Source organism: Zootoca vivipara, chromosome 1, assembly GCF_965207765.1.
Source record: "Zootoca vivipara chromosome 1, rZooViv2.hap1.1, whole genome shotgun sequence".
Classification (NCBI taxonomy): domain Eukaryota; kingdom Metazoa; phylum Chordata; class Lepidosauria; order Squamata; family Lacertidae; genus Zootoca; species Zootoca vivipara.
In genome coordinates this window covers 26,471,140-26,493,952 of record NC_142582.1, presented here as the reverse complement: position 1 = coordinate 26,493,952, position 22,813 = coordinate 26,471,140, and the positions used below count along the sequence as shown (strand labels likewise).

The following is a 22,813-nucleotide window of genomic DNA, read 5'->3' as shown; positions in this document are numbered from 1 at the left end:
TTTCACAGAGAACATTCCACATCAACGCATTTGCCCAGGAATCCCTGTGCACTGGGAAGGTGGCCATTGTGGCAACATTCTCCCCGCCCAGAGGCACAATTGGTTTACGCAGAGCACCACTAGACTTACTGGGCCTCACCACAGCCTTGTGTGAATTAAGTCTGTACCCTAAAAAAGTACTTCCCTCGCAGGAAAGGGCAGTGGCAGCGAGCAATTCTGGAACCCTTCAGAGTAGGTGTGGGAAGCAGCATGTACAGAGGCACGGAGGAAATCTGCAAAAACATTTCTCCCTCTCCTCCCACAAATGGATGCAATCCAACACCTGTCACTCCAGCAGGATGATCGCAAGCACTCTCTAAAAACTGTACTTCTGCTAACAAGTTTCCAAAATTTGCAAACCACATCCAAAGGTTATGTACCAGTTTTACGTATGAAACAGAATCTCGTCATACCTGTTCGCCATTCAACCGATGAGCATCTACTAGTTCCAGATAAACGGACACACGATCGCTCCCATCGATTTCAATCCTCTTTGTTTTTGATTTTGAGGAAGGTGCAGCTGCTCTCATTCCAGGCAAGTTCATTGCCATCTGCAGGGTTTTAACGGCTTCTGATATTTCCCCCATCTTTAGTTGGGCTCGAGCTTTTATTAAGTGGTACACAGGATGCTCTCTGACCTAATGAAGAGTACATAATCAACATCTATGTCCTGTGCAGTCTTCCAAGAAGAAGAAAAACCAGAACCTAACCATTTATTACGTTAAATCATATTAGTGGGATAATTATGTACATTGTTTTAAGCAATTTGCAGAAGTAATCTAGAATTACTAAGCTTTAGTACAGGACAACAGGAGTGGCTCTTTTAAAGCAATTACACCCTACTCAGGTGGACGCTAGCTACATTTGCTCAAGAGTGGCCCATAACATTCAAAATATCTCACAATCCTATTTTTTCCTTTCTTGCATTTTTTTTTATTAAAAACTTCTTTTACTTAGATCCCACCTTTCCTTCAGGGATCTGAGGATATGGGGAGATCCTAGAGGCACTGATCCGATAAAAACCTGCTTAGCTTTCAGCAAGATTGCTATTTATGTGTGCACTGAGATCACAACCGGGGAACTACTTATGACATCGCACTACAGATCCCACGAGCAATGACTTCCATAAATCCAATGCCATATACCAAATCCCCAAAACCTCTCGAAGGAGAGACTCACACGTACTCAGATGAAAGAGAAACCGGGGTGGAGAGAGATGGAAGGAAACTCACTTTACAACCTACCATTTGCTTTGTACCCAAGCTGTAGAGATTTCTAGGATACGATGCTAGTCTCAAGAGATTTGTGCTCCTGATCCTATGCAACATCAGCGCACCGCAGCAGATGGCTCCAAAAGCCACATTTTGCCTCTGTAGGGATTGGCTTTTCCAATTCCTCAATACAACTGGCACATAGAAGAATCTTAGCCCCTGATCTGGAGGGAGTTTGGTTGCAGGGGAAGATTCCCTCTGCCTGTCTCTGGTCAATTGTACAAGCAGGGGCAAGTAAATGCTGTGGGGGCAGAGCTGGGCTAGCTTAAGATCTTAGCCTCCCTGCTGCACCAGTCTAGTGGGTTTTTCTTTTTTTTTCCCTTACTGCCCCGTTCACCTATTGCCCGGGCCGGTGAAAATGGCAGGACTTCAGGTGGGTCAGGGGCTCTGCTGCTCTATTCAGCCGCCCTGCTCCTGGTCAAGATTTAGGATTGCATTCTTGACCAGTGTGTCTCTATAAATCTATCGGGGACCCGGGTGGCGCTGTGGTCTAAACCTCTGAGCCTCTTGGGCTTGCCGATCAGAAGATCGGCGATTCGAATCCCCACAACGGTTGTGAGCTCCCATTGCTCTATCCCAGCTCCTGCCCACCTAGCAGTTCGAAAGCACATTAAAGTGCAAGTAGATAAATAGGGACCGCTGTGGCCGGAAGGTAAACGGCGTTTCCGTGCACTCTGGTTTCCATCACGGTGTTCCATTGTGCCAGAATTGGTTTAGTCATGCTGGCCACATGACCCAGAAAGCTGTCTGTGGACGAACGCCGGCTCCCTCGGCCTGAAAGTGAGATGAGCGCCGCAATCCCAGAGTCGTCTTTGACTGGACTTAACTATCCAGGGGTCCTTTACCTTTTATAAATCTATCATTTATTTATTTATTAAATCTATCATTTATTTATTTTTGCTATTAACTTTTGCCCTGTCGCCAGCCAGAGGACCGACAGTCTCTGACTGCATTCACATGGTAGCATCTCGTCTTAAGCTGAATGAGACTAGGCACTCATTCTGCTTCTCCCTTTGCACAAAATAAGCAGACAAACTAGTAAGCCTTTTAGCAGTAGCTTCCTGTTTCACTTAAACCCAACGTTTCCAAAAAAGGTCTAAAGCTAATTCATGGGGCTTGCAAGAATATGAAGATAAAAGGGGAAAGCCTAGCAAATTTTATACTGCCAGGGCTTTGGGGCTGCAACCACAGTAGGGTTTCTGTCGTACTGGAGGCAGGAAGAAAACGAAATGGAGTTAACTCCTAAATCTGAAACCCTGCCCTGACTTTTGATATTGCTGATTTCAACTAAGAGCTCTTTGTTAAATGGCGAAATGCATACGTTTCCTTGTTATGTGACGGTTATTGACGTCCTGACAATTTATCCATGGGCAGAAAAAGTAATAATAATACCGGCAGCAAATTAAAATGCCAATCAAGCATGGAAGGAAAATAAAGAGCTTCAGTATGCTGGGCTAGATTTTCCAATCAAGTGTACCTCAAAGTTATAGCTTAGGCAGAGTTCCAGAGACTGAGAACAGAGTTTGAAGTTGTTTTGCAGCAAATGCACTTGAGCCATAAGGAGATGGGCATCTGCGTGGGATGGATTCTGTTCTATGCAGTGCTGCAAGATGCTCTGGGATGCTTCAGTGTTACCTAATCCGGTTAAGCAAACAAAACAATAAAGGGGGAGAAACAAACTAAAAATGTTGACGAGCTGATTTAGGATGGCAGTTGCAAGACAGGTTCATTTCCACTGATTAAACCTCCTCCCGTCCCAGCACTATTTATTAAATGCTTACATTTCGTAAATATTTCGACAACTAAAGAAGCAATGAAATCACATGCTGTGTGTGAGAGAGAGAACACCCCAGTCACCAGCTGCAAGTTACCTCTCGGCTATGGCAGCGCTTTATGAATCACATAGTACAGTTTCAAATTACAAAACGTACTTCAACCATTTCTTCTATTTGCAAGGTTCAAAGTGCGGGTGCCACTGCATGTCTGGTCTACTGCTCAAGTACAAACTCCCAATAATCAGGCACCCCCAAACTCCGGCCCTCCAGATGTTTTGGACTACAATCCCCACCATCCCTGACCACTGGTCCTGTTAGCTAGGGACCATGGGAGTTGTAGGCCAAAACATCTGGAGGGCCGCAGTTTGGGGATGCCTGGTCTAAATAGCACAACATGAGGGAGGGAGCAACAGGCTAGGGAACCCTGAAGTTTGCAGGAGTGCAAAAACCGTTTAAGGACGGGGTGGGAACACCAAAACACCCCAATGCAGACCAAGCATACTAACCGATATTGTGGGGTGGAGTGTAAACCTTAACAGAGAGCACTCCACACTGCAGCTTTATTATTATTATTATTATTATTATTATTATTATTATTATTATTATTATTTGCAAGTGCTACTGAGGTAATGATTATATTTGCATTGTTTCAAACTCGAGAGATTTACCTGCCAAATATTTCACCTTTGCAACTAAATAGGCGGCCTGCAGGAGACCAGGAACAGTTTTAACCACAGTTTCAAGGACGGATGCACAAGGCTTGAGAAGCGGGGAAGGAGGTTGTCCTCGACCTGCAGGCTTGAGATAAACAAATGTTACTTTGATTTATTACATCGAGAAAGTAGAGGGAGATTTTTTCTTTTTTTAAAAAAAATTAAAATATCCCAATGAAATGTATATCTGAGCTGAAATAAAAATTCTGAGTGTATTTTCAACGGGCTCTTTTCTAGATCTACTCCAGAATGAAGCACCTGTGCTTTTTGAGGCAATGCTGACTTACAACAGCCACACAGGCTGTGTACTGAGGCAACCCCATGAATTCACATAGCACTCTGCCTCTGGCATGCTGGCCTGACTCAGGGGGGAGGGCTGCAAGCTCTTGCAGGCCAACAAGAGGGCAGAAAGGCATTATGAGAGTTGGTTCTGAACATGGAAGTAAACTCCTACCAGAAAAAAATCTTCAATTTTCTCTTCCAGGAAGAAAAAACTTGGAGTGGGAGGGAGGGAGGAACCCAACTAGTACAGATACAGTTAGGGATAGGGTTCTACTCATATTTCAAAGTCTTCGCACAGCAAAGCCCCAAACCTACTCTACTGTCCTTACTCAAGCTCAAGAAGAGTCCTTAAAATGTAGCAAACCTGTGTCCTTCCAGATGTTATTGGATTCCAACTTCCACCAACCTCAGCCAGCATGGCCAATGGTTATGGGTGATGGGAGTGGGGCCCAGCAAACATCTGTAGGGCTACCTAAAGGAATGTCTCCACCCCTGTTGTTCAGCTCAGAGACTGAGGTCTAGCTCCGAGGGCCTTCTGGCAGTTCCCTCAAAGCGAGAAATGAAGTTACAGGCGTAGAGGGCCTTCTCAGTAGTGATGCCTGCCCTGTGGAATGCCCTCCCATCAGATGTCAAAGAAATAAACAACTATTTGACTTGTAGAAGACATCTGATGGCAGGCCTGTATTGAGAGGTTTTTAATGTTTGATGTTTAATTATGTTTTTATATGTATTCGAAGCCGCCCAGAGTGGCTGGGGGAACCCATTCTGATGGGAGGGATTTAAATAATAACATTACTATTTCTATTATTATTATATGTTTCCCCATTCCAGATTTGAAAACAAAACAATCACTCTTTAAGCAGATGACCAGGATCAACAGGAATCTTTCACATATTTGCCACATCCATAAATGACGTAATGTAGCGCACCTGATTTGTGTCATGACAATGTTCTGGACTTATTTACAAGGAAAACAAAAATACTTTAGCGGTTACTCCACTATTAACTATTGCTCAGTCCTTATAATGGACACTGCTCAGAATCTTGGCAATTCATTCTAATTGTCTTCGCTTCAACCTGAAACCTTCTTTTGAGCACAAAGTATAATAATAAGTGGTTGTTGTTTTGTTGTTGTTTAGTCGTTTAGTCGTGTCCGACTCTTCGTGACCCCATGGACCATAGCACATTGTTGTTTTAGGAGGACAAAAATCCTAGCTACTTACCTGCGTTGGGCAAAAGCTAAGATACTCCTTAATAATCTCTATCAAAAAGTCAGGATTTAATTTTTCAAAATATTCTACACCAAGAGGTAAGCCTTGCAACGAGGAAAAATGAGTATCAAGCACATCGTTCAATAAAGTAATAACTTCCTCTTGTCTTTTGTTTTTCTTCATAGCCAACACTGCACGCAAGTAAGATAATTCCTACAAAACAAATAGAAAATTACATGGAAAAATCTATAATTAAATCTGTCATGATTCACCTAGCACTGGTCACCACTGGTAACTAGAAATTGCCCTCTGGCACCCAGATGCCCTGATTTGCAGCACATTTCCTGGCATGTATCTAGATCTCAATAATAAAATAATCCACTGGTCATTCTTCTCTCAGTGAACTCTTGTGAATTAACAGGCTCGTAGTTTTGTTCCAGAAACTGCCTGTGCTGCTTGGCAACTAATTGTATCATTCCCCCCCCCCCATCCCCCATAAATTAAGACCTCTAAATTAAGACAGAAGGTTAGCACACTGTGCTCTATGAGCACAGTCTCTGGTCACTTCCAAATGACCTGTTTCTTGAGCTGATTTCTTAGTACAGTTTGCAGGGAGGCTAGATAGGGTTGCCAGACTCAATAGAGGACAGGACTTCTGTGCCTTTAATTGCCCTGCTCTCTTTTGAGTCCGGAAACCTTAAAGAGAAACCAGCAGACCCTTTGCTTGGAAATTAGACAAAGGGTCTGCTGGTTTCTCTTTAAGGTTTCCAGACTCAAAAGAGAGCAGGGCAATTAAAGGCACAGAAGTCCTGTCCTCTATTGCGTCTGGCAACCCTAGGGCTAGATGACATTGGCTATTTACTGAGCATTCATTAAGATTTATTTGCGAGGAGGAGGAGGAAGAGGTGTCAACTGTCACCTGGTCTGGGGCAGGGGAGTTTGTTAAACAAAAGCAATTTGAACTTGCCAGTATGTGACTGACTGCCTCCCCAAACCCGTGACAGTCAGGAAGCACCCATTGTTTTTGGAAGGGAGTGGTCTTCTATTTATCTTTTTCTTCCCTCAACGCAGCCATTATGTAAGTCGCATGAAGTCTTTGTATCAAGGACGTCAAATATATATATACTATATATATATCCTAGATATGATTTCCCCATAGGTTCAGGGGTGTTTCAGTCTGGTTCTTCCATTGCTGAGCTGTCGCTAATCGTGCTGCAGTCAGTAAGAAGCCTACTTGTTCTCTGTGGCGCAGGGTGGAGCTTACGTCTATGCCCAAAGATAGCAGGGCAAAGGGAGGATTTGGAGAAAGGGTTTGGCCTTTCATGGCGGATATAATGGAGAAAACAAACACCATTAAATGTACTGCAGGATAAGTGTTTAATGGTTATTGTATTTGCTTAAAAACCAATAAAATCGTGTATTTAAAAAATTTAATGTTATCATCATCATCTGTTTGGGTAAGCAACAGAGGTCAAAGCAACATTAAGGGGAAACAGGTTAGAAATTACTTTTGCACAGAGTTTGAAAACTGTAGCCTGCTTACGACTGCCAGTTCTATCAGGCTCCTTCCTCCCTCAAATGTCGCCTAGCAGTAGTCATTCAATCAGGCTGCAGCTGAGAGAGATGGGAAGCAGGGTAACCGAAGCAATGTTGGCTCCCCCTCTCTTTTAACTCTCCATCTGTAACTAAGAAATAGTGCCAGAGTTTGCTCCCCCACCCCTTTTGTGTTACTCGCGTTTTTTTAGATTGTAAACCTGAGGGCAGGGACTGTCTTATTACGGATCTTTGTTAGCCACTCTGGGAGTAAAAACGCTTCAAAAATGTATTACCTCTTTTGCACACATTTGGATTCCCTGCCTTGAATCCCAAGAACTGGACATTGCAAGGAGCAGAAAAGCAAAAGCCCTTGGTCAAGAATTCTCTGCCCACATTAATATTCTAGCCTCCTCAGTGAGGTTAGAATCAAAGCACTTTTGGAAAGGATCGTTCTCTTACTGCTGATTTCCCGATAGACTGTTGGATTTCGTTCAGGAACTCCAACTGCTGCTCTACATCGTCTAGCTTCCCTTCCATTAGCTGGCTCCGGATAATTCCTGTAATGCAAAGTCATCCCAATTTCAGCTCTGCTCTACAAAGAGCCTTCGGTGTTTAGCATTCCTTTTTCATTAAGCCAGGCTTCAAAGTCTAATAGGAACGTAAGAGAGACTCAAAAACAAGGAGGAGGGGCAATAAGCTGATGAGAATGCAAATCACACTAAAAAAGTCAATCACACAGATTACTTGCAGTGATAAAATTATTTTCGCCGGGATGTGGGGGGTGGGAGGAGAGAAGAATCAGCTTTGCATGCTCTTGAAAACTCAAATCTGTTTTTAAGCCATACCAGTTAGTGCGGGAACGCTTGTTTCGTCGAGAGCCATGGCAGTCTTGTACCATTTTAAGGCCTCCTTCATTTTCCCCTGCAAAATCATCTGGTAGCCAAGTTCTGTAGCGATATCTGCACTGTGTGGGTCTAAGTTGAAAGCTCGTTCCACCAAAGTTTGAGTCTGCCGAAGGATCAGTGGGTTGCGGCCACACTATAATTAAGAACAGTTTCCAACATGAACACTTTAGCAGATTTAAAATCCTCCACTTCACTGTTTTTTTTTAAGCTTTAGGAACAGTCACTAAATATTAAAATAAAAATTTGCAAACATTTGTATGAAAGGGTGATGGTTTGTTTGGGTGTCATGAAGCACCGGTATGATCACAACTTACATAAATCACCTGAAGAACCTCCCTTGCATTATTACTAACGGCAATTGAATGCACAGAGTAAAAACCCAGTTCCCCAGCTCTGCTCATGCTGCTGTACACCACTGAATTCAGAAAAGCGACCAATCCACATGATTACACAGCTTATGGCAGCTATTTTCCTCCCTCTCTAACCCCTGACAGCTCCCAGCTCAGGGCAAAACACATCAGCTTGTGCATTTGCCATGAGCACAACCTCCACTTATATGCCACCACTCGGCACAATATTTTTTTTTTTGCTCAGGGTGAATGAGTCAAGCAATCCATTTGTCACAAGAAGACAGCCGCCACAGACAAAGTCCTTGGGGCAGGGGGGGGGGGAGAGAGAGGGGAAGCCACCACAACAAACAAGGGGCCTTTGGAGTGTGTGTGGGAGGGGAACCAACAGATTAACCAATGCTCATTTTCCATCATAATCAAAATGCACTTCATACTATAAAGAAAGATTCCAAGTTAACACTTCACCTTCCATTCTGAAACAAAGAGAGCCGTGCCGCTCTTAGAGCACTTTTGGTGCACAACTCAACAAGTCTACTAAAAAGATTCAGACACATCTGTGTACAGGATTATTTATGCCCGATAGGTACCGACCCAAACCCAACATATACAGGGGCTTCCCATTGTAATAAAGGGGAAATGCCACCATAACTTACCAGCTCACAGAGGAAGGATCACAATCAATGTCTTCGATGTTACTTTTCAAATAAATGTCCACTTACGGTTCTGCTGAACACCAACGCCGTTTTGCAGAAGAGCTGGGGGTTATGCGGCTCCAACTTATCCAACGCACTAATCAAATCTTCCAACTTGGAGGAAGCCTGAGGAAGGGCAAATGAACACCGGTCTTGGTACTGGGAGGAAATGGGGAGGGAAATCTGCGGGTTTTGAACAGCAGAGTCCCATAAAATTATTTCATTTGAATCTGCAATGTGTTCTCATGCCAACAGGCACATTTTACACAAACCCACTCGGAAAGCATTGCAACAGTGCAATGTATGCTAACTTGAGTACGGTAATATACAAATGCATACTTAATGGCATTCCACTTATGGAAGAGCAAGAGAAGAAAACATACAGTACTCTTAAACAAAATGCCTAAGAGCTAAATGAGGCACACACACTCCATCTTTAGCGGTACTTTATACGCGAGTTTAGACTAGAGCCTTGCAGAAGTCCTTTGTGAAATCAAATGTTTACCATCAGGAGAAAAGAATATTTTGTGTCCGGTCTAGTAAACATATTTTAATTGGGCAGCATAGGCTAAGTTTTGGATGGCTGCATTCCAATTACCACAATCAAAAGGAATCCTTCTCTGAAGCAACCACATACAACTAATACGCGGCTACAACCTTCCAGAGAATAATGTACTGGAAGAGCTGCCCTGCAAACAGATTTTTAAAGATATATTTTCCTCAAGTTAAGCAAAGTACATTAATTATTTTTTAAAGCAATTATCCATCTCTCGTTTGCAAAAAATAACCTCCTTTTCTGTCTTGAAGCTATAAAAAGCTGGACTCAACCGTCAAAATGTATTATTGCTACAATCTCCATTGACTTTTCTAGAACGGGAGTCGTCTTTTAGGCGTTCCTTGTGTGGTTTTAGAATCTGACCTTTTTAAAGACTACACTGAATTTACTATTATAGACCTCTTTCTCTTTGGTTTCATTCCACCCTGGAAAATAAAGCCCCAAAAATGCAAACGGGGGGGGGGGGAAATGCCTCCTCATAAATTAGACCAAAGATCCAAGAACCATCCAACTAGTCTCCAAAGGATTTTCAGCATGTGGTTCTTGAGGCATAGCGCCCTTATTCCCTCTTCTGCCACACGGAAAAAAAAATCACATTTGTTTCCCTAAGCTTCAGTTTGTAGTATGGCAAAAACAAGGATGGGGAACCTGTCTCTCTTCAGATGGTGTTGGGACTCCTACTCCCATCATTCCTAGCCAATGGTCAGGCATGATGGAAGTTGGAGTCAAGCAACATTTGGATGGCCACAGCATCCCCAATCTTGGCATGTCTGGTCTACTGCTCAAGTACAAACTCCCAATAAGTTTACTTAGTTCCTTATCCTCAGGATTGTTGTACATACCACAAAAACTTGATTTGTTTTTAATTCAAAAGCATGTTCTTACAATGTACTTACCATGGGCCATGGTGTTAATTAATAGAAAGTCTAGTACAGCCTTTAAAATATAGTTAAAGTTACCACATGTTTCCGAAATTGTAATTTCCTATGTTTGGAATATAAGATTTTAAAGCTGCAAGCCAACCGAGTTCTACATCTGAGTAGCATAGCTGCCAAGTTTTCCCTTTTCTCGCGAGGAAGCCTATTCAGCATAAGGGAAAATCCCTTTAAAAAAAGGGATAACTTGGCAGCTATGCTGAGTAGACATGTATAGAATTGCACTGTTAGTAGCTATTATTTTCCCAATTAGCAGATATTATTTGACAGTGAAGAAATGCCGACAACGACAAACCGTGCTCTTCATTCGTTCAGGATATGTGTATTTAAATAATTAGTAACTTAAAGCAAACCTGGATGTTAAATTAAGTACTGACCTCAGGTATATTTCCTTCCCTACACAAATAATGAATGGCCTCCATTTTTATAGCGTCCAAATTAAGAGCATCCTTCTGCAGCAACCTGGAACGAAACGAGACAGGAGCTGTATCTTTACAACACGACTGCTTATATGTTTTCACGTAACAGAGGGCCAACGCTCGAATAAATAAGGAATTCCCTGGGCACGTTATTAGCGTTCAATGAAACAGAGATCACTTAAGTGTCCAAGAGGCCCCATCAATACATTCTGCTCTCAAGCAAAAACTCATACTGTAATTGAACCCCACCTTCTAAGACCTTCTACAATCATCCACTGCAGAAGCAAAGAAGGTAAGTGAGAAGGTAACAAGGCACTGCTTGCCACCAGTGGTGTGTGATTGGTGTGTGTGTGTGTGTGCCTCCGTCCCTAAACTGGGCAGAAGTTTCCCAGGCTTTGGGAAGGAGGCACCAGGCCTATGACAGGATACTGGAGCCCTCCTGCTTCCTTCCCCAAACAGTAACAACCCACCTCTGTGCAGTCTCGGTTGCCTGTTCCCATTCTTGAAGAGCCAGCTGCAGCTTCATTTTCTTTATAAAAGAAGGAAGGAATTGTGGCGCGTGGGCTATTATTTGATTCACCATCTCCAAAGCTCCCGAGTAATTCTGGCGCATTTCAAAATATTGTGCCTAATGAAACACGAAGGAAAACCCTTAATCCCCTACGTTTTCAAGCCGAAAGGAAAGATGTTTTGCGGAACGTACCACTTCCTTCCTAAACATTATTCTAGTCTCAAACCCATCAAAGTCTACTTCAGAACCTCTATACACAGGTTTCCCAAACTTGGGCCTCCAGCTGTTTTGGGACTACAATCCCCATCATCCCTGACCACTGGTCCTGCTAGCTAGGGATTATGGGAGTTGGAGTTTCCAAAAACAGTTGGAGACCCAAGTTTGGGAAACACAGCTCTATCAGGAGAGGGGAGGAAGTGAAAAGCTGCTGACACGTTGATGGCAAAAGGAACTGATTCTGTGGAACCACTGATGGACCTTGATCTCATATGTAATACAGAGAACCCCATTCAAAATAATGAAATGACAAGAGATAGTGAGTTTTCCAAAAATTTCAGACCTGTGTTCCCATCCTTTGCTTGGGACTAACTCCGACCATTTATTCCAATACTCGCATCGAGCAGCTCAGACTAGGTGTAAAGCAATCTGTGTGAGATCCACTGGCACACGCCATAATCTTGGTTATATTAACAGGCAAGGATTAAAAGCTTCTATTTTGATAACATACTTACTTTACCCATCAGGCCAAAGGTATCATTTCCATTTTGCAGCCCTTCATCAAAATATTTCACAGCTTTTTTAATACTTGCTTCTTTTCCAGAGGTGACATCAAGCCACCCTTTCAAAATCAATCCCTGCAAAGAAAAGCAAACTTTTAAAATGTGGGTTTCTTAAAAGAAAGCTTTCAGAAAAAAAATGGTTTTTAGAACATCCATCCTTGGCATGAAAGAGATCCCTTTTACCAGTTTTACCAACTGCGACTCGTGACTGAGAAAGCCAAGCATGTTCAAAGCCATCTAGAGTCTCAACAGCAACCTTCCAAACCCAAAACAGCAATTCCAAATGTGCTGTTCAAAACACTAGGTATACCATATGGACGGCACCAGATGAAATGTTAAAAGGGGAACCCAGGAAACGTGGTGAGCCAAGATCCTGAAAATCCAAATGTCTGCACCCACAAGATCCCTGTGAAGCACCAAGAATGGAAACACAAGGAACTCTCTTATATGTTCAAATTTGCATCTTTTGGAGTGGCCATAGTACAGCCTCTGTTGGAATGCTGCTACTTTAGATCTATACTAAGAGAAAGAGAAAACGCTAAATGCAGAATCATTTAAAACTCTGCTTCTGCCAGTTCCAATGTAACTTCTTTATAACGTGCGAAGGATGAAGCTTCCTGCCTTGGCTGAGAGTTTCTAACGTTGAAGAGAGGGTTAGAGGAAAACATTTGTGAGCCAAGAAGCTTTAAAACGCTCCAGAGTACAAGGCCTTCATATAATCTAATTCCAATCATTCTCCTAATGTTTCATATCGTTAGTATGCAACTGGATGGCGAGAAAGCATTCAAAACAAAATTCACAATTTTTGCCATTTGAACTTGACGGGAAAACACCCACGTTTATGCACAGCACATGGCGTTTCTGTGTCAGCAGCTCAAAGAAAACCCCAAGCATTGGGAACATCTGTGATTCAGACCCATTAGATGGCTTAGCTGCCTCAAACAGCGCTACTGGCTAGTGACTCATTTCGGTTAATGAACCAGACACGCTTAACAGCTAACTAAAGAGAAACCATCAGGCTAGTTTTTAACAGTACTGATTCCGCCAAAATATTCCTTGAGCGTTAAATGAAGCAGTAATAACCGGCTATGATCTACAGGATGACTCAACATAGCTGAGGGCTAGCAAGTCTCGTTCTATAGCAAGCAGAGATACCAAGTGTGACTATGGGAAGCGGCTAACCTCTGTGCTGCCATTCGAGATCTTGATCATTCTGTCAACGTACTCGCGGGCTTTCTCGTGGCGCCCAATGTGCCACAAGAACAAAGCTGCAGAATACAACGCCTGCTGCCCTGCTACTTTGCGCTGCTCCTTCAGCTTGGAATCCAGCTCCACAATGGCCTCTCGATCTGAAGAAAAATCAGTAAAGCGGTGGTTATTTAAACCGTAACAGTGGATGTGTGGATACGGCCCAATTTGGCCTACTGTCTTCGGTACATGCTACAGATTTATGGCAAGACGTCATGCAACAGGACAAACTCCCTACCGCCATGGTTTAACAGTGAAAATATTAGGAAGGCCGCTTTGGATCCTCCTGCTGTTAAACTTGAAATGGGTAATTCCTCTAGCTAAGGTATTTCTGGTTCAAAATCAGTTGCCCTTTCCCAGAGGAGCATCCCCTGAAATCAGCGGCACTTTTCCCTAAGCATGTGTGCACAGGATTGCCGCCTCAGGCAATTTTAAATGGGGAGGCAGGGAATGAATGGGGGGGGAGGGGTGCAATGGCTTGCTGGAAGAGGCACTCTGAGCAGACGCACTTCGGTTAGGTTAGATTACACTGCGACATTTTATTGAAGGCCCCACATGCTTTCACATTAAACAGGACAGCAAAGGAAGTGTTAACAACTCAATACGTTGTAATAATAATAATAACAATAACAATAACAATAACAATAATAATAATAATAATAATAATAATAATAATAATTTACTTTTTATACCCTGCCCATCTGGCTGGGTTTCCCCAGCCACTCTGGGCGGCTTCCAGCAGAATATTAAAATACAATGATTCATCAAATATTAAAAGGTTCCCTAAACAGGGCTGCCTTCAGATGTCTTAGAAGTCCTATAGTTATTTATTTGACATCTGATGGGAGGGCGTTCCACAGGGCGGGCGCCACTACCGAGAAGGCCCTCTACCTGGTTCCCTGTAACTTCACTTCTCGCAGTGAGGGAACCGCCAGAAGGCCCTCGGTACTGGACCTCAAGTGTCCGGGCAGAAGGATGGAGGTGGAGATGCTCCTTCAGGTATACTGGGCCGAGGCTGTTTGGGGCTTTAAAGGTCAGCACCAACACTTAGAATTGTGCCCAGAAACATACTGGGAGCCAATGTAGGAATTTCAAGGCCAGTGTTATGTGGTCTCAGTGGCCACTCTCAGTCACCAGTCTAGCTGCCGCATTCTGGATTAGTTGTAGTTTCCGGGTCACCTTCAGAGGTAGCCCACGTAGAGCGCATTGCAGTAGTCCAAGCGGGACATAACTAGAGCATGCACCACTCTGGCAAGGCAGTCCACGGGCAGGTAGGGTCTCAGCCTGCGTACCAGATGGAGCTGGTAGACAGCTGTCCTGGATACAGAACTGACCTGCACCTCCATGGACAACTGTGAGTCCAAAATGACCCCAGGCTGCACACCTGATCCTTCAGGGGCACAGTTACCCCATTCAGGACCGTTAAGTCCGCATGGCTTTATTCATTGTAGAGATGTAGTTCAAACTGTACCTGGATTTGGGCTTTTTTTATGGGCATAGATCAGTGCCATCATTGTGCAAAGGGATACGTCCTGCTTGTTTTTAAGAGGTTCGAGATCGAGAAGAGCCTCTTGAACGTGCCCTAAGGAATCAAATTCAAGAAGGTTAAGTTGCATTTTCTGGTGCAATGGGATATGTGCTTCGTCAAGCAGAGGAAAACAGGAAGCTGCCTTGTACCAAAAGCCAGACCATTGGCCCATCTAGGTCACATGCCAGTGGTCCTCTAGGATTTCAGCCTGGACACTGAACCTCCGACTTTCTGCAAGCAAAGCAGATGCTCCTCCTTATAAATAAAAATTTCCTTATTTGTACTCTGCCCATTTGACTGGGTTGCCACAGCCACTCTGGATGGCTTCCAACAGATATAAAAACACAATAAAACATTACACATTGAAAGGCTTCCCTATACAGGGCTTCCATTCCCCCTAGTCTGCACATCTCAGTTATTCAGAACTGTACAGTCAAACCTTGGTTTGCGACCGCTTCGGTTTCTAACCACCGCGGACTTGGATGCGCAGAAGCGATCTGCGCAGTGTGCAGAAGCGCTCTATCAGCGCTTTGTGCACGCGTAGAAGTGTGCCTCGGGAAGCGACGAACTCGGGGAGCAACCGGCTCCCCGGAACCAATTGTGGTTGTAAACAGAGGTATGACTGTACTCTAATATTCCCGCAGTGTGGTGGAGGGTGCTTACCTGATCTCCCAACAGTGGAGGTGCTGCTGTTTACTGGGAGGGAGGCAAAGGCAAGGAATGCTCTACAAGTGTGTTTGCATAGTATCAACCCACTTGTCTTCCCATTCAGCAGCAGCGACTCCTCTGCCAGGAGGTCCGCACTGCCCACTACAGAATTACCGATAATTAAAACATCTCTCTGCATATCTTTACATTGGGTGGTACTCCAGCATACTCTGAGTAGACCTGCCAAAATCAACAGGGTTTAAAGTTTCGAAAGATATTCAGTCAAAAGCCTTACCTTCCATCAGCCTGCCGTAAATGCGGTAAAAAACGAAGCCTGGGTCATTGCCAAACAACTTGAGGCCTTCGCTGGCAAGTGTCTGAACATGACGAAAGTAGCCTTCTTGGCAATAGTAATTAATGAGCGTCTGCAAGGAAATGATGGATACAACCACACTGGTGTAAATACTAATAAAACTAAGACCATTGAGTTAGGAGAGCTACTTTCCAGCGCCATATGGTTGAGATGAAATGAGAAGTTAACGTGTGATCTGCAAGCTTATTCGGGGAGCTTTCTTTATTTTGCTAAAAGGTGGGATAAAAATAAATAAATATGCAACCCTCTTTTTCTGCAGATGTTCCCATTGTGCCGCCTCCACTCGTAACTTTGTACGGAATCTGATTGAGTTCTGTACAACTCTTCTAAGAGTGGGCCAAATCCTGTTCCTGAGAAGTTTCAAGTGTGTGCCTAAAAATGCAATGTCAGTGTGGTAAGTTGGTACTGGCAAACTTATGTAACATATATGCACTCATCAGAGAGATGGGAATGGCTACAGCTGCCTTTTGAGTATGCACACGGTGACAAACCCACATTTGCTGCTTTGCAATCTATGTAACAGAAAAAGAGCCTAGGCTGGCTGCTCCCCCCTCATGCTTGTTTACTTCACAGAATCATTGAACGGTAGAGTTGAAAGGAACCCCAAGTGTCATCTAGTCCAACCCCCTGCAATGCAGGAATAAAAACACACTGTCCCTTTGTGCTTCCCAAGTGCAGATGCACACAGATGTTTAAAGACAGTGGCAGAAGCACTTTGCACGTTCACAGCAGAAGACAAACACCCTTCTCCATGCTTCCTGAAGAAAGTATAATATGTAGCAGTTCTAAATACGTGTGCGCTGGCATTTAAAAACACATGTAGACATGTGAAGGAGGCTCAGACGCCCGATGTTCAGCTCAGAAACACTGGCAATTGTAGCTCAGTCGGTCATCAGACTCTTAATCTGAGAGTCATGGGTTCAAGTCCTACGATGGGCAAAAGATTCCTGCATTGAAAGGGGGTTGAACTAGATGGCCGTCGGGGTCATTTCAATACAGTAATTCTATTCTGTGGTGATGGGTGTTTCGGTTCATTTTGTCTTACTTCCAAAGGGGGAGAGAAAGAAAGCCAGGAGGGAAGGGAGGAGGTGGTGGAAAGGCTCTCTCTGCCCCTCCCGTCTCTTGCTTGCTTTGTTACGCGATCGCTGGGAGCTTCCCAAAACGTCGGGGGGAGAAAAGGAGGAGCGCAGAAGCCGCCGAGAGTGGCGCGTTTCCCGAGAGGAGACGGGCGCGGGCGCGGGAGGAGAGAACGGGAAATCTCGCTCGCGGATCGGAGGGAAGGGAAGAGCCGAAGCGCCTCTAACAAACCTGCAGCAAGGAAGGATCCATGGCTGCCGGAAGCAGCGGCCCTGGTTGCTAACGCGACTGCAGCAGCGTCCAGGGGCGGCGCCTGAGGAAGGGAAGGGTGGGCCTTGCCAGGCGGTTCCTCCTCGCCCTGCTAATCCGTTGCAGCAAGGGGAGAAAAAAAACCCCCCAAACCCTCACTAGCCTTCGCTCCGGGGGCATCTTAAAAAGCGCGATGCTTTTATTACGGCGCGAGCTCCCGTGGACGGGGGACTGCGCATCTTCGGAGCCGCTTCTCACTTGAACGCAGCTCGCATCGTTGCGCGCGGGTTGCGCAGGCTGGAGTTGGGGAGGAAGAGGGCTCCCATGGGTTGCCTTGGGGAGAAAGGGATGGGTCCGAGGGTGGGGAGGTTCTTCGATTCTCTCTCACACACACGCCTCGCTTTGTAATGAATCATAGAATTAGAGAGTTGGAAGGGACCCCCAGGGGCCATCTAATCCGACCCACTGCAATGCAGGAATCTGTGCCCAGCATCGGGCTCGCATCCACGACCCTGAGATGAAGAGGCGCCTGCTCTACCGACTGAGCGAGAAGCTGTTCAGGCGTTCCGGATTTGTTTGTTTTTATGGCATCAGATCCTCTTTCCAAACAAAACGAGGACAGAATACCAAAATCCTGGGGTAGCAGAATCAATGGTTTTGTGATAGTAGTCATCCATATAGTACCGTCCCGTCTTTTTCTGTGTGCTGCCGGCCATGATACTTTTATCAGGACATGAGTAACTGGCAGCTCTTTTCGGGGGGAGGAGCGGGGGTATCCGTCCAGGTTGGGCTGCCTTAAATAAACGCAGCGCACGTCTCAGGCGCCAGCTTTGCGCTCGCCTTCGTTCGCAGGCCCGCACGCTGGGCTCTGAGCCCGCATGCAGCGATTTCTCCTTCATTCCAACGGGAGCCGGAAATGCGGTGTTACGCGTGCCTCCTCCTCCTTCTCCTCCTCCCCGTGAATCAGAAGGGAAGTTCTTGAGCGCCGCCGGCGATGGGAAGGCTCTCTCGTCAACATCTTATGTTGGCACTTGATTGGCTGGAGGTTCGCTTTTATGGAGAGGAGCGGACGCCGGAGTGAGTTTCTATTGGCTTACGCCGGAGACGGCAAAGGGTTCGTCAGAAGGCCCAACGTTTTGCTGCAACGAAAAGCGGGTGCTCGCGCGCCCAAGTAGCAACTCTCCAGCAGTTTCAGCAAGCAATGTTCAACCCCCTCTCCTCCAACAACAGTTATATAGTTAGCATAGCAGAACGAGACTGTCTTATATCACCCATCAACCTTATTGTGAATAACGAAGTCTTGTAGCGCCTTAAAAAGCGTGCTCTCTCTCTCTTGCAGCAGAAAACCAGCGCGCTGTCATCAGTTGTCTGATTATATTGTGAATAGTTGAGCTTTGCATAGAAAAACCATGTATCTCGCGACCATTTGACTCTAGTAGCTTAGTAGCTTAACTTTCCCGTCCTCTGGTCGTGTATGTAGATAAGTGTATATGTGCGTGTATTGCATGTGTTTGCACACACAAATCACACAGCCAGGGGCGAATCTACTATGAAACTAATGAAGCTTAAACTTCAGGAGGAGGGCCCTAATCCCAGAGGGGCCCCATAAGTGATTTTAGTCCCAATTTGAGCAGCATGACACAAACTACTACTACTACTACTACTACTTATTATTTTGTATATATTTCAACAATTCGAACATTTGAGAGTCAGTAGCACAGATGTTGTAAAGGTGTAGTGATCTGTTGTGGAACAACCCCCATTGAAGAACAGTGATTACCCAGAGTAGACCTTGTTGCTGGTGGCGTAGGGGCCCTCATGACAGTTCAAGCTTCAGGGACCCCAAAATGTAGGTCCGCCACTGCACAAAAGCTGCCTGCCAACTGCAGGTCCCCGTATACATCTGAAGAGATCGCCACAATAAATTAGTGTCTCTTTGATGTACCAAAAGGCTCACCTTAGGCGTCTTTTTGTTGTTTTGATTGGCACAGGCTGTGGCTGGAATCCTAACCCCATGGACTTCAACAGGAATTTCTTCTGAGTAGACATGGTTAGGATCGCTCTGGAATTTCTGCTTCTCTGGAGATTATATTAATATTAAAAACCTGTTTGCACACTTCAGGCAGGCACTCGGTGCTGACCTGACCGTTGCACATAATGCACACAGTAGAAAGCCAAGTGAATGGATCACCCCTCACCTCTCAAGCCAAGCACAAATATGGAGAGGGAAAGGGAGAATGTTAACAGAACACTGAAAAAAACAAGGGTGTTACAAGCATATCAACATAATGTTTCTGTACTAAGTGGCTAGCTGCAGCAGTACTTGCCTCTGGTAGCTCAGTTGATTGGGGCATGGTGCTGATGTCGCCAAGGTTGCAGGTTTGATCCCCATAAGGAACAACTGCATATTCCTGCATTGCAGGGGGTTGGATCCTCAAGGTTCCTTTGAAAACTCTGATTCTATGATTCTGTATTCCAACCATGGTTATGGGTGAGTTTAGGAGGTGCATTTGACAACAGCATATGGACAATATAATCAGCCTATTACAATATTCTATAATATAGTATACAGTATTAAGTAAATTCCATGAAATCAAACATCCATACTGGATGTTTATTGTGCTTAGCATAGGCATGCTCTGTTCATGCACTTTATACGAGGCACCGGCATGAACAAAACAACATTTCAGCTGTTATTCTGGCCAGTAATGGCTTGTATAGATTGCTCTAGCCCAGGGGTCAGCAAACTTTTTCAGCAGGGGGGCCAGTCCACTGTCCCTCAGACCTTTGGGGGGGACTATATTTTTTTTGGGGGGGGACATGAATTCCTATGTCCCACAAATAACCCAGAGATGCATTTTAAGTAAAAGGACACATTCTACTAATGTAAAAACACCAAGCAGGCCCCACAAATAACCCAGAGATGCATTTTAAATAAAAGGACACATTCTACTCATGTAAAAACACGCTGATTCCCAGATCGTCCGCAGGCCGGATTGAGAAGGCGATTGGGCTGGATCCAGCCCCGGGGCCTTAGTTTGCCTACCCATGCTCTAGCCATTCCCTTTCCTACACCCCCTGTCACCTCTCCAGGAATCAGCTACTATTGCTTTAGCGCTTCCCTTTCCTAATAGCATTGCCTTTACGGTATATTTATGCATATATATTTCTCTCTCTCTCTTTCTGGTCCCCACAACTGCAGCAGGGGACAGTCATGATCATGGGTGCTGAAAGGATGGGGGGGGGAAGAGATCGAATCCTTCCACATAATGGCCCCAATGAAAATCTCTCCATTTCATACCTCGTCCTGGCACATCTGGCACACGAGTCAACAAACTGCTCCACTGACTTGCATGCAGACACAGTGTGCTTTAAACAACTAAAACAAAACAACATTTTAAACAATGTGAGTATGATCATGCTCCGAGTACAAGCATGGCCACTTTATCTTTTTTCTGCTTCTTTTCCCCCCTCACAGCCGCAATCCATCCAAATAAGCAAGATATAAGAAGTTACAAGATCCAGCTTTACATCAATATTAATAAACCTGTTTGTAAGAAAAATAAAGGTAGAATCTTGGATTTCACACCATTTGCTCTGGGAAGTGCTTGCAAGGGAGAGCGGGGGGGGGGGGGGGCGGAATCTAAACCATAAGTGGGGAACCTTTATCTGCTGAGGAACGCATGCTGGCAACAATTTTTAAACCGCTTGATGGTTGCCTATTGTTTATGATTATTTTAATTGTTGTTTTGTGGTTCTGTACTATATTTTATGCTCACTGGAAGGACAGATCATGAAGCTAAGGCTCCAATACTTTGGCCACCCCATGAGAAGAGAAGACTCCCTGGAAAAGACCCTGATGTTAGGAAAGATGGAGGGCACAAGGAGAAGGGGACAACAGAGGACGAGATGGTTGGACAGTGTTCTTGAAGCTACCAACATGAGTTTGACCAAACTGCGGGAGGCAGTGGAAGACAGGAGTGCCTGGCATGCTCTCATGGGGGTCATGAAGAGTCGGACACAACTAAACAACAATAACTATATTTTATGTCTTTTGTATAATTTGTTGATATTGAGATGCTCACATAACTGGCGGCATGCACGCGTTTGAAAAAATTGCAAACGAAAGGGTGGATTACAACTTGTTGATCATCAGATGGTGCTGAAAAACAGCCTTCTCCATCAAACAGTGACTGGCTGTCAGTAGTGCAAACAGTGCTGACCACTGTGGGTGAGAATCTTGATCCAGCACTGTGGAAATTGAATACAAAATCTCTGGTACTGGATGCAGGAGCCATACACCTGGCACTCAGCCCACAAATGTCTCCCATGCGCAACTGGGGCAATTTTCTCAGAATGAACTCTTGTTAATATCAATGGAACTTTGTTCCATGCACGTGTGCTTAAAATCACTACTTAGTTATGTTCCTATTTACATCAGTGTCCAGGATTGGCTTGTTGAGGAAGAGTGGTGGGTGACACCTGCCCAAGAGCCCCCCCAGGGAGGGTTGCCATATGTCCTCTTTTTCCATAGGTGCCAAGTTCCGGATTGAAAGATCCGGGATCAGCAGCGCCGCGGCACCGGAAGTCGCTTCTACGCACTTCCGGACATGCATAGAAGAGACTTCCGATGCCGCTGTGCCCATTTCCAAAATGTCCGCAGTGCCAGAAGTCGCTTCTACGCATGTCTGGAAGTGCGTAGAAAATACGGTAAGAAAATACGGGGGTTTCCCCGGGGAAAACGGGGTACTTGGCAGCTATGTCTTTTTCCAGGTCTGGTTGCCATATGTCCTTTTTTTCCTGGACATTTCCTCTTTTTCAGAATTAAAATTTCTGTCTGGGCGGATTTTTAAATTTTGGCAAAATGTCTGGGTATTTTGTTTTTGTTTACAGTAACTCAAGAATTTTTTTTCTAGTGTATTAGACTCAGATCTAAGGCACTCGGCTAAGCTAGTCTGCAGCAGAGAATCACAGCAGAGCAGCATCTTAAACTAACAACATACTGTATAAATCCCTTCTCTTGTGGCCGAACTAAAAGGACGCTGGCTCAGCTACAAGATCTTGGAGGAGGAGTCTGGGAGGGAAAGAGTTAATATTCCCCTGCCCTTAAGGAGAGTCCATATGCACATGTTAAACAGTTTAATAAATTGTTCTGTGCACACTTATGTTCAAAAAGACGTGAACATGAGCCCAAATACTTTCATGTGGCAAGTGAGGGAACAATATGTATTATTATTATTATTTTGTTGTTGAAAGTTAAGAACTTTGCTACTAGCAAAATAGCACAGTTTCTATATCCTACACATAGTAGGGGTATTTAAAACGAGTGTTTTCAAAGCAATCTGTAGTTGGCAAATGTGTCCTCTTTTTTTGCTCTTCAAAATATGCATACCCTAACACAGAAGATGACTTAGACCAGGGGTCAGCAACCTTTTTCAGCCGTGGGCTGGTCCACCGTCCCTCAGACCATGTGGTGGGCCGGACTATATTTTTTTTTGGGGGGGGGGGGATGAACGAATTCCTATGCCCCACAAATAACCCAGAGATGCATTTTAAATAAAAGCACACATTTTTACTCATGTAAAAAAACACCAGGCAGACGTCACAAATAACCCAGAGATGCATTTTAAATAAAAGGACACATTATACTTATGTAAAAACACGCTGATTCCCGGACCGTCCACGGGCCGGATTGAGAAGGTGATTAGGCCGCATC

At 44.6% G+C, this 22,813-nt stretch overlaps 1 protein-coding gene across 2 annotated transcripts in view; it reads right to left on the bottom strand.

Moving 5' to 3' along the window:
* The window catches only part of TTC21B (tetratricopeptide repeat domain 21B), a 32,262-nt gene extending 14,200 nt beyond the window's left edge, over nt 1–18,062 (bottom strand). For both annotated transcript variants that reach the window (XM_035132977.3, XM_035132987.3), the window contains exons 1-14: nt 17,080–18,062; nt 15,694–15,823; nt 14,694–14,804; nt 13,157–13,323; nt 11,927–12,049; nt 11,155–11,312; nt 10,643–10,727; nt 8,802–8,900; nt 7,673–7,865; nt 7,287–7,384; nt 5,304–5,504; nt 3,754–3,883; nt 2,788–2,945; nt 453–677 (exon numbers count right to left, since the gene is read on the bottom strand). In XM_035132977.3, coding sequence (XP_034988868.2) covers nt 453–677; nt 2,788–2,945; nt 3,754–3,883; nt 5,304–5,504; nt 7,287–7,384; nt 7,673–7,865; nt 8,802–8,900; nt 10,643–10,727; nt 11,155–11,312; nt 11,927–12,049; nt 13,157–13,323; nt 14,694–14,804; nt 15,694–15,823; nt 17,080–17,100 — 1,899 coding nt within the window. In that variant the 5' untranslated portion in view covers nt 17,101–18,062. The remainder of the gene's footprint in view (nt 1–452; nt 678–2,787; nt 2,946–3,753; nt 3,884–5,303; nt 5,505–7,286; nt 7,385–7,672; nt 7,866–8,801; nt 8,901–10,642; nt 10,728–11,154; nt 11,313–11,926; nt 12,050–13,156; nt 13,324–14,693; nt 14,805–15,693; nt 15,824–17,079) is intronic.
* Nucleotides 18,063–22,813: the final 4,751 nt, after the last annotated feature.